This window comes from Morchella sextelata (genome assembly GCF_020137385.1).
Source record: "Morchella sextelata strain SCLS chromosome Unknown scls_1, whole genome shotgun sequence".
Taxonomy (NCBI): Eukaryota; Fungi; Ascomycota; class Pezizomycetes; order Pezizales; family Morchellaceae; genus Morchella; species Morchella sextelata.
Genome location: NW_025408616.1, coordinates 1,192,860 through 1,205,033, shown reverse-complemented (window position 1 = coordinate 1,205,033; position 12,174 = coordinate 1,192,860). Strand labels below are relative to the sequence as shown.

At 45.0% G+C, this 12,174-nt stretch overlaps 3 protein-coding genes across 3 annotated transcripts; 1 reads left to right on the top strand and 2 right to left on the bottom strand.

Moving 5' to 3' along the window:
• Positions 1 to 692: 692 nt before the first annotated feature.
• Positions 693 to 992, top strand: H6S33_000300 (uncharacterized protein; the record flags this gene model as incomplete). Its single annotated transcript, XM_044831663.1, has 1 exon — positions 693 to 992. One exon carries the CDS (start codon positions 693 to 695, stop codon positions 990 to 992), a length of 300 nt encoding a protein of 99 aa, XP_044699859.1.
• A 1,320-nt stretch (positions 993 to 2,312) lies between these two features.
• H6S33_000299 (uncharacterized protein) lies at positions 2,313 to 2,918 on the bottom strand (the record flags this gene model as incomplete). Its single annotated transcript, XM_044831660.1, has 1 exon — positions 2,313 to 2,918. The coding sequence occupies one exon, from the start codon at positions 2,916 to 2,918 to the stop codon at positions 2,313 to 2,315; it is 606 nt and encodes a 201-aa protein (XP_044699858.1).
• A 24-nt stretch (positions 2,919 to 2,942) lies between these two features.
• H6S33_000298 (uncharacterized protein) lies at positions 2,943 to 3,410 on the bottom strand (the record flags this gene model as incomplete). Its single annotated transcript, XM_044831659.1, has 1 exon — positions 2,943 to 3,410. The coding sequence occupies one exon, from the start codon at positions 3,408 to 3,410 to the stop codon at positions 2,943 to 2,945; it is 468 nt and encodes a 155-aa protein (XP_044699857.1).
• Between the last annotated feature and the right edge of the window lie 8,764 nt (positions 3,411 to 12,174).

Genomic DNA, 12,174 nt, shown 5'->3' with positions numbered 1-12,174 from the left:
TACTAGGGAAAAAGTGACGCCCTGGGGCAAACTGATTACCGTCCCCTTGGCTTGGCTTTTTGCTAAACATCGGATGTCAAGACAGACTCAGCCACGCCTGTATGGGCTAGGAATGAGGTTAACTTTAGGAAGACTGAGTACCGAGAGTGTCTACTAGAAGAGTATTTGTGATAGATTTATCTTCCTCGGTGACAAAAAGAAAACTATTTATTGAACTGGATAATGAGAGTAGAAAACTAAGGCGGTATTGATGACGTTGTTGAAGCTTAAAACCTTGTAACCATGTACGTAGCTTCTTATCCCATGGCACCACCTACATGTATAGAGTTTTTGCAAAACACTCTTTAGTAGTATCTTGGTAAGTTCGGTGGGCTTCATGGACATTTACCAAAGAGACTTATTGATATATTCATATCAATTTTGGGGAGATGAGATATAGAAACGATACTGTGTGGATGGGCGTCAACATCACCCGATTTCTGTCGAAACTGGCGGTATGAATCTTTCTACTTCTTCCTTGGCGCCCCGCCGGTAACTTATTTCACCTAGAAGCCGACCTTCACCGGGTAACCGATCAGTGAAGTGAGTCCTGTGTAACCTCTGTATCCTCCTGAGTTGAAGAGTTTTTCTATTCGTTGTAGGCCAGTTTTGATTACTATTCAGTCCGGAATACAGCCAAACCAATCATTGAGATGGGGAGAAGCCGTGAAAAGGAAAAGGAGAACTTCAACAAGAGGGTGGAGGATGCGAGGAGAGACCTTGATAGTGGGCGCATTAAGACAATTAGGGAGGCAGCGGACGTGCATGGAATAGCCTACACTACCCTTCAAAACAGATTAGCTGGTTCTAGAACGCGTCAAGATGCTCATACGGACCAGCAAAACCTTACTCCTATCGAGGAAACAGCTATCAAAAAATGGATCCTGAAATTAGATGATTGGGGTTTTCCGCCTGTAACGGCAGCCATGTGGTTTGGTTATGCGAGGTGTTAGGGTATGAAGAGGAAGGGTTATATAGTGTGGTTGGGATTTGTATAGTGGGTTTCTATTATGTTCTTTCTGTTTCTATTATGGAGGGTATGAGTCAGCATTGGGATTGGGTATGGATATATAAGGGGGGCGTTGTTTTGTGATTTCTTGTTTCTCTTTTCTTTCCTTTTCTCTTTACGCAACCTCTGTATTGTACAGTTACGAATACTATTTGGTTCGCGCTATGTCATAGGGTTTACCCGGTACACTAGACCAGGTACAACCATCCACAGTCCACAGTCCCTGTTCTTGCCTTAGGTGTACCCTTCGGCCCCATAGTCCATAGTCCACGAATCTCCTACGTCCACGTCTTCGCCTCGGTTGTATTCCTTGGCTTCATAGTCCCTACGTCCACAGTCCCCGTTACACCGCCCCGACACCAATATGTGAAGGATATGGCTTTAGATTTCCTCAGAAGTCATGGAATTCGAAAACCCAAGCTAGGCAAGAACTGGTTAACACGGTTTCTCGCTCGTCATCCTGATTTAGCTTCTAAATTTTCAACCCGTCTGGACAAACAACGCTCGTATGCCAGTAATCCTGCGGTTTTGAAAGATTTTTTTACACAGGTATGGGAGTTCCAATGTTGTGTCACACTACGCTAACAAATTGTATAGCTTCGGCGCGTAGTTGTGACACATAATATACTTCCTGACGATACCTACAATATGGACGAAAAAGGGTTTTTAATGGGGAGGTCTGCTCGCGTAAAAGTGATCTGTAGGAGGGGCAAAAAAAGAAACTTCAAAACTCAGGATGGAGCTCGGGAGCTAATCACAGTTATCGAAACTGTTTCAGCTGGGGGTTTCGCACTTCCGCTGTAACGGGGACTATGGGCGTGGGAACTATGAAGCCAAGGAATACAACCGAGGCGAAGACGTAGACGTAGGAGGTTCGTGGACTATGGACTATGGGGCCAAACGATACACCTAAGGCAAGAACGGGGACTGTGGACTATGGATGGTTGTACCTGGTCTAGTATACCGGTTAAACCCTATGACGTAGCGCGAACCAAATAATATTCGTAACTGTAAAGTACAGAGGTTGCATAAAGAGAAAAGAAAAGAGAAAGAAACAAAGAATCACAAGACAACGCCCCCCTTATATATCCATACCCAATCCTAATGCTGATTCATACCCTCACATAACAGAAACAGAAAGAACATAATAGAAACCCACTGTACAAATCCCAACCACATTATATAACCCTTCCTCTTCGTACCCCAACACCTCGCATAACCAAACCACATGGCTGCCGTTACAGACCACTCCCCCCTCTAATGCCTACCTCCTGGTAGGCTTAGGCTTCCGTGGGTAACGTTCATGGAATCGTTTAACAATATCGGGCGAATGTTCGACGTCCGACAATGGTTGCCAAGAAGCTTCATTATATCCGACATACTTCACTAGATATTCGAATCTCCCCCGGCGCTTCCTCGAATCCAAAATATCTTCAACCTCCCACTCCTCCTGTCCTTCGATTTCAACTGGGGGTGGAGGTAGTTGTTCCTGACCGGGCAAGGGATCATTGACTGCGGGCGACAATAACGAAACGTGGAATACCGGATATATTTTCATCGAACGAGGAAGTTCTAATTCATAGGCATAGGGATTGACAATTCGTTTCACAACATACGGTCCAATACGTTTCCAATCGAGTTTCTTCGATAGTCGTTTGGTGAGGAAATGGCTGGTCGATAAGAAAACTTTATCCCTTACACGATAGTGAGGTGCTGGAGTCCGATGTATATTGGCGGACTCTTCTTGAATCCTTTGCGTTCGAAATAATTCATCCTTTAGAAAATCTAATATATCCTTCATCTCCCTTGCAATACTATTGGCCTGATCCTCCGCTGTCGTCCTACCATGTTCCAAAGGACCAAGAGACATTCTTGGATTCCTCCCTAAGTTGGCTTAAAATGGAGAGATTCTCGTCGTTTCCGAAGCATGGTTATTTGTTGCAAACTCGGCCATTGGCAACCATCGAACCCAGTCGTCCTGTTGATAAGAAACATAACTTCGAAGGTATTGTTCCATCACAGCATTGATTCTTTCCGTTTGTCCATCCGTCTGGGGGTGAAACGCTGTAGAGAATTTTGGCGATATTTCCAAACGATCGCAAAGGGACCTCCAGAATTCCGCAACAAATTGTGTTCCTCGATCAGATACCATAGTTTCAGGGAGTCCATGTAATTTCCAAACATTATCGATATACAACCTCGCTACTCCTTTTGAATCCGCCTCTTTAGTTGTAGGGATCAGATGTCGCATCTTGGTTAGTCGATCCACTACCACCAATATCGCATTATATCCATCGCTTTCCGGAAGGTCAGTAACGAAATCCATTGATACGTCCCTCCATGGTCCATCGGGTATTGGCATAGGTCGAAGTACCCCATAAGGTGCATTGCGTGGTGCCTTGCTACGGGCACACACATTGCAATTCCTAACGTACTGGTCGACATATTTTCGCATCTGTGGCCAGTAGTACTCTCAATTCAGGAGTTCCAAAGTCTTCGCTCTGCCTGGATGGCCTGCCGATGGTTTATCATGATGTTCCTTTAGGAGTCTTGGCCGAAGATCGTTGTCATCCGGTACATAAAGTGCACCACGATAAAGTAGCCGACCGTTATTGTCTTCCGTACATTCGGCAAGCGAAATCTTATTCGAGTAACGGACGCTATTCCGAAGCATTACAAGGACTTTGTTCGGGAAACTGTCAACTTGATAAGCATTTGAAAACAACTCTTCTACAGTGGACATTCCTTCAGCGGATTCATTTGAAAAAGAACCCGCGAACAAACTTAGCTTTGCATCTAAATTTTTTCGCTTCAACACCACTTGACTCTGATGGGTCAACCGTTCATCCCCTTCTTTAGGCAGGTAACCCGACCTCCTAGTCAATGCATCTGGTTTCGCCCCTTGTTTTCCTGGTCTAAATTGAATAACGAAATCAAAACGTGAAAGAAATTCCGACCAACGGGCTTGTCGACGGTTTAATAACTTTGTTGACATGAAATATTCGAGGTTCCGATGGTCGCTAAGAACTTCAATTGGGAATTGTGCCCCCTCTAAATGATGTCGCCATTCCTCAAAACATCGTACGATTGCCAGGAGTTCTTTGTCATAGATCTCATAGTTACATTCCGCAGGGGAATGTTTCTTAGAGAAGAAAGCGACTGGATGTAGAATTCCTTCGTCGTCACGTTGGGACAGGATTCCAGCAGAAACATAGTCGGATGCATCGGTTTCTACGACGATTTTCCGATCCGGATCAAAGTGCATTAGTATGGGTGCCGTTGTGAATATTTTTTTTAATGTCTGGAATGCTTCCTCCCTTTCATCCGTCCATTCGAATTTGACATTTTTCTTGGTCAGAGCTGTAAGCGGAGCAACAATTTTTGAATATCTCAAAATAAACCGTCGATAGAAATTTGCAAATCCCAAAAATACCTGAACATCATGGAGATTCCTTGGTGTGGACCATTCTAATATGTCAACAACTTTCTTCGGATCCATCCTATTCCCATCCGGAGTGAGAATAATGCCGAGATATTTCGTTTCCTGGACCATAAATTCACATTTTTCAGGTTTAAGGTGAACATGATTCTCATCAAGTACCTTCAAAACCTTCTGGACGTGATCCTTATGTTCTGACAAAGTTTCCGAATAAATTAGGATATCATCCAAATAAGCCGTAACAAATTGATCGAGATAAGGCCGTAGGATATCATTAATCCAATGTTGAAAGATGGCGGGGGCGTTGGCTAATCCGAACGGCATTACTGTATACTCGAAATGTCCATATCGAGTTCTAAATGCCGTTTTCCATTCGTCTCCCTCCGCTACCCTGATCTGATTGTATCCCCAACGTAGATCCAACTTGGTATAGTACTGTGCCTTCGAAAGTTTAGCCAAAGTTTCCTTTAACAGTGGTAACGGATACCGATTTTTAACCGTGATCGCATTGAGGCCTCGGTAATCTACACATAGCCGGAGAGTCCCATCACTTTTCTTTACGAATAGTATAGGTGCTCGCGCCGGTGATTCACTGGCCCGAATAAATCCTTTGGGTAAGTTCTCATCAAGATATTCCCGTAATGCTTTCAATTCAGTCTGCGACAGGCTATAGATAGGTCCATACGGTGGTAGTTTACCCTCTTCCAAAATTATTTCAATATCATGGGAGGGTCGGTGAGGTGGAAGGACTGAAGCATCGTATTCTTTAAACATATGAAGGCGATGGTGGAATTCCTTTGGTACGAGTTGCTTGACGTCGGTGGTGAACTTATCAGCTACTGAGCTGACAACTGTATGAAATTCTGGTAAGGGGATCGATATGCCATGGACAGTAACCGCCGTTCCACTGAGTGAACAGTGTTGACAGCAGTTCCGAGAGTTAAAAACGAGTAGATTTTCCTTTGATCGAATGGTAACATCATGTTGCCGCATCCAAGGCATTCCCATCACAATCGGATAGTGAATTAGATGGGTAACGAAAAACAAAGCAGTTTCCTGATGGCCATGGATATCTAACGAGAGGCGAGCAACATGGGTAATTTTTCCTGATTTGACTGGCCTACCATCGATTACCTCGAGTAGGCGTGATGTTTTCAGGGGTTCCAAGGAGAGTCCATGCTTTTTCACAAAACCTTGATTGATGAACGCATAACCTGATGCTCCCATATCGATGAGAGCATAGGTGGGAATGAAGGAGTCGGGATTCTGGGAGACGGAACAGGTAACAACAAGAGAGTCTTCGGACATCTTATCCTCAGACACAGCAGCAGCAGGGAGAACAGAAACAGGTGGCGGGGCTGGCCCCTTTGGTTTGCCATTTTTTACCAAAGGGGCTGACCTTTTAACGCCGGCTTTGGGGACCCATTTTCAAGTGGCCTTTCTCGCCAATTGCTAATGGAACGGGGATCTTTGGCGCGAGGAGCCAGGTAACGAGGCTTGGAGACATGGCGAGATTTAACTGTAGCGGTGGAAACGGAGATACGAGAACGAAGGTCAGTAATGATGGCATTGGGTTGGGCCTCCCAGGCCTTTGCTACAGAAGTGATGTGAAGAACCTCATCTTCAGCATCAGCGAGGTTCTCGTCAGCGATGGCGAGACTTTCCTGATGTAGTGCCAGGTGATACCGAAGCTCCTCCTCTTCAGCCTCAGACTCCTCAAGCTCGCCCTTGAGAGCAACGATAATTTCATCGCGGCCCCGAATAGTCTCGGTAGACTCTTCCTGGCATTCAGACAAGGTTTGCAATAGATCGGCAGCCTTTTCGTCAGCTGCTTCGAGTTCCTTGGTGAGGCCGATAATGAACTCTTCTTGGGCCGTGTCAATAACGGGTTCAGGGATTTCGGAAGGCTTGGTGAAAGCCTCCAAACATTCAGCAATGAGATTATGGGCTTCGGTAAATTCATCACCGAAGTCTATATCCGTTGGGAGAGGACCATATGTGGTCAAAAATTCTGAAAGACGCTGCAACAACGTATCTTGAGTGGTGTCGGACATGGTCGTGACCAGAGCTAAGCGAGGCGGTGTTGTATTGGTTGGCTGTAGACGACGCAACCTAAGTGTAACGGGGACTATGGGCGTGGGAACTATCAAGCCAAGGAATACAACCGAGGCGAAGACGTGGACGTAGGAGGTTCGTGGACTATGGACTATGGGGCCAAAGGATACACCTAAGGCAAGAACGGGGACTGTGGACTATGGATGGTTGTACCTGGTCTAGTATACCGGGTAAACCCTATGACTTAGCGCGAACCAAATAATATTCGTAACTGTAAAGTACAGAGGTTGCATAAAGAGAAAAGAAAAGAGAAAGAAACAAAGAATCACAAGACAACGCCCCCCTTATATATCCATACCCAATCCTAATGCTGACTCATACCCTCACATAACAGAAACAGAAAGAACATAATAGAAACCCACTGTACAAATCGCAACCACACTATATAACCCTTCCTCTTCGTACCCCAACACCTCACATAACCAAACCACATGGCTGCCGTTACATCCGCTATTTATAATATATAAAGGAGAAGCACAGTATCAAGGTTGGCACGGTTTGGTAAACGCAGACGAAAAGGCATATTTTAGTTATTCAAAGAAAGGGTGGACCAATAATATTATTGGTTTAGAGTATTTGACACAAAACTTTGGTCCTAACTCAGCTCAACGGTAACAATCCATTTATTACTCTCCTCATTCACGTGTGTTAAATTACTAATTTTTTATAACAGAGCGAATGGTCGTACGCAGTTATTGATACTTGATGGACATGTTTCGCACTGCACTTGAGAATTCTTTTCCTATTGTCTTGACAACGATATTATACCCCTCTGTCTTCCCGCACACTCCACACACATACTACAGCCTTTAGATGTTGGACTATTTGGTCCTCTACAATGCCATTATACAAATGCTTTAGACGACTGGACCCAAAACGGAAATACTGGAATTCATAAGGGGACATTCTTCCCGTGAGCTGAAATTCTTCTTTTTATCTATTAATTTTCACTAATATCCGATATATAGATTATTGATGCAGGCCCGTACCTTTACACATACACCCAAAAACATCCTCAACGCGTTCAAAGCTACTGGAATATATCCCCTCAATCCCCGCCAGGTACTTGAACCGTGCATTGAAAAGGTCAAGGCCCTAAACATCAAGAAAGAGCAAGCATTGGGTCCCCGTCATCAGCAAAAAATGGGTTTCCCCAAGACGAATTCCGGCACCCAGATGCCCAAATTCGTCTTTTGCCCCCAAGACCTCGTCTTTTGGCTCTGGGATCTCGTCGTATGTCCCGCTATTTTTGGCCGCCCGTCATTCGACCACAAAACGTTGTCCATTTAGAGCTCCAATTACGAAACCGGTCGTGCGACCTCATTAGCTCGTCTTTTGAATCAATCTATCCTACGCTCGTCTTATGCCAAATGTCCCCGTCTTCACTACCCGTCAAAAGACGAAGATGGCTCAATTGGGAAATCCTCGTCATTTGACTCGGACATAATTCTGTCCAAAATCCAAGTCCAATAATCACTTCGTCTAAAATACAAACTCCAATGACCCCCGGGCCCGTCTAATACCTTCCACCTGATATGTACAATACAATCTAGTGCGTCGAATATCCACTGTTTAACATGTCTAAGGACTCCCGCCTAATTCCCGTTTGTCTTCCCCGTTCGTCATAATCCCCCCTGCCCAAAACCTATCGTCAGAAGTCCACCTGTCTAAAGTCTCTTGTCTGGTGTTCATGTCGTCAGTATCATTATAAAAAACTCAGTCCAACGTCCCGTCTTACTTCAGTAAATTGATCCGTATGCCGATAGATCGATCGTACTATTGATAAACCATCTATTGTTCGTAGATGACGTCGTCTCAGGCACCAAATGAGCGGCGCCCAAAATGCTTTTTATGTTTACTACCCATATATCGTCAGGAGAGCTTGAGCAGCGTGATACCCTTATTAGCCCGTGGTCGACGTTGGGGTTTCCATTGTAACGGCAGCCATGTGGTTTGGTTATGCGAGGTGTTGGGGTACGAAGAGGAAGAGTTATATAATGTGGTTGGGATTTGTACAGTGGGTTTCTATTATGTTCTTTCTGTTTCTGTTATGTGAGGGTATGAGTCAGCATTAGGATTGGGTATGGATATATAAGGGGGGCGTTGTCTTGTGATTCTTTGTTTCTTTCTCTTCTTCTTTTCTCTTTATGCAACCTCTGTACTTTACAGTTACGAACACTATTTGGTTCGCACTACGTCATAGGGTTTACCCGGTATACTAGACCAGGTACAACCATCCATAGTCCACAGTCCCCGTTCTTGCTTTAGGTGTACCCTTCGGCCCCATAGTCCATAGTCCACGAACCTCCTACGTCCACGTCTTCGCCTCGGTTGTATTCCTTGGCTTCATAGTTCCTACGCCCATAGTCCCCGTTACACTTAGGTTGCATCCTCTACAGCCAACCAATACAACACCGCCTCGCTTAGCTCTGGTCGCGACCATGTCCGACACCACTCAAGATACGTTGTTGCAGCGTCTTTCAGAATTTTTGACCACATATGGTCCTCTCCCAACGGATATAGATTTCGGTGATGAACTTACCGAAGCCCATAATCTCATTGCTGAATGTTTGGAGGCTTTCATCAATCCTTCCGAAGTCCCCGAACCCGTTATTGATACGGCCCAAGAAGAGGTCATTATCGGCCTCACCAAGGAACTCGAAGCAGCTGACGAAAAGGCTGCCGATCTATTGCAAACCTTGTCTGAATGCCAGGAAGAGTCTACCGAGACTATCCGGGGCCGCGATGAAATTATCGTTGCTCTCAAGGGCGAGCTTGAGGAGTCTAAGGCTGAAGAGGAGGAGCTTCGGTATCGCCTGGCACTACATCAGGAAAGTCTCGCTATCGCTGACGAGAACCTCGCTGATGCTGAAGATGAAGTTCTTCACATCACCTCTGTTGCAAAGGCCTGGGAGGCCCAAGCCAATGCCATTATTGCTGACCTTCGTTCTCGTATCTCCGTTTTCACCGCTACAGTTAAATCTCACCATGTCTCCAAGCCTCGTTACCTGGCTCCTCGTGCCAAAGATCCCCGTTCCATTAACAATTGGCGAGAAAGGCCACTTGAAAATGGGTCCCCAAAGTCGGCGTTAAAAGGTCAGCCCCTTTGGTAAAAAATGGAAAACCAAAGGGACCAGCCCCGCCACCTGTTTCTGTTCTCCCTGCTGCTGCTGTGTCTGAGGATAAGATGTCCGAAGACTCTCTTGTTGTTACCTGTTCTGTCTCCCAGAATCCCGACTCCTTCATTCCCACCTATGCTCTCATCGATACGGGAGCATCAGGTTATGCGTTTATCGATCAAAGTTTTGTGAAAAAGCATGGACTCTCCTTGGAACCCCTGAAAACATCACGCCTACTCGAGGTAATCGATGGTAGGCCAGTCAAATCAGGAAAAATTACCCATGTTGCTCGCCTCTCGTTAGATATCCATGGCCATCAGGAAACTGCTTTGTTTTTCGTTACCCATCTAATTCACTATCCGATTGTGATGGGAATGCCTTGGATGCGGCAACATGATGTTACCATTCGATCAAAGGAAAATCTACTCGTTTTTAACTCTCGGAACTGCTGTCAACACTGTTCACTCAGTGGAACGGCGGTTACTGTCCATGGCATATCGATCCCCTTACCAGAATTTCATACAGTTGTCAGCTCAGTAGCTGATAAGTTCACCACCGACGTCAAGCAACTCGTACCAAAGGAATTCCACCATCGCCTTCATATGTTTAAAGAATACGATGCTTCAGTCCTTCCACCTCACCGACCCTCCCATGATATTGAAATAATTTTGGAAGAGGGTAAACTACCACCGTATGGACCTATCTATAGCCTGTCGCAGACTGAATTGAAAGCATTACGGGAATATCTTGATGAGAACTTACCCAAAGGATTTATTCGGGCCAGTGAATCACCGGCGCGAGCACCTATACTATTCGTAAAGAAAAGTGATGGGACTCTCCGGCTATGTGTAGATTACCGAGGCCTCAATGCGATCACGGTTAAAAATCGGTATCCGTTACCACTGTTAAAGGAAACTTTGGCTAAACTTTCGAAGGCACAGTACTATACCAAGTTGGATCTACGTTGGGGATACAATCAGATCAGGGTAGCGGAGGGAGACGAATGGAAAACGGCATTTAGAACTCGATATGGACATTTCGAGTATACAGTAATGCCGTTCGGATTAGCCAACGCCCCCGCCATCTTTCAACATTGGATTAATGATATCCTACGGCCTTATCTCGATCAATTTGTTACGGCTTATTTGGATGATATCCTAATTTATTCGGAAACTTTGTCAGAACATAAGGATCACGTCCAGAAGGTTTTGAAGGTACTTGATGAGAATCATATTCACCTTAAACCTGAAAAATGTGAATTTATGGTCCAGGAAACGAAATATCTCGGCATTATTCTCACTCCGGATGGGAATAGGATGGATCCGAAGAAAGTTGTTGACATATTAGAATGGTCCACACCAAGGAATCTCCATGATGTTCAGGTATTTTTGGGATTTGCAAATTTCTATCGACGGTTTATTTTGAGATATTCAAAAATTGTTGCTCCGCTTACAGCTCTGACCAAGAAAAATGTCAAATTCGAATGGACGGATGAAAGGGAGGAAGCATTCCAGACATTAAAAAAAATATTCACAACGGCACCCATACTAATGCACTTTGATCCGGATCGGAAAATCGTCGTAGAAACCGATGCATCCGACTATGTTTCTGCTGGAATCCTGTCCCAACGTGACGACGAAGGAATTCTACATCCAGTCGCTTTCTTCTCTAAGAAACATTCCCCTGCGGAATGTAACTATGAGATCTATGACAAAGAACTCCTGGCAATCGTACGATGTTTTGAGGAATGGCGACATCATTTAGAGGGGGCACAATTCCCAATTGAAGTTCTTAGCGACCATCGGAACCTCGAATATTTCATGTCAACAAAGTTATTAAACCGTCGACAAGCCCGTTGGTCGGAATTTCTTTCACGTTTTGATTTCGTTATTCAATTTAGACCAGGAAAACAAGGGGCGAAACCAGATGCATTGACTAGGAGGTCGGGTGACCTGCCTAAAGAAGGGGATGAACGGTTGACCCATCAGAGTCAAGTGGTGTTGAAGCGAAAAAATTTAGATGCAAAGCTAAGTTTGTTCGCGGGTTCTTTTTCAAATGAATCCGCTGAAGGAATGTCCACTGTAGAAGAGTTGTTTTCAAATGCTTATCAAGTTGACAGTTTCCCGAACAAAGTCCTTGTAATGCTTCGGAATAGCGTCCGTTACTCGAATAAGATTTCGCTTGCCGAATGTACGGAAGACAATAACGGTCGGCTACTTTATCGTGGTGCACTTTATGTACCGGATGACAACGATCTTCGGCCAAGACTCCTAAAGGAACATCATGATAAACCATCGGCAGGCCATCCAGGCAGAGCGAAGACTTTGGAACTCCTGAATTGAGAGTACTACTGGCCACAGATGCGAAAATATGTCGACCAGTACGTTAGGAATTGCAATGTGTGTGCCCGTAGCAAGGCACCACGCAATGCACCTTATGGGGTACTTCGACCT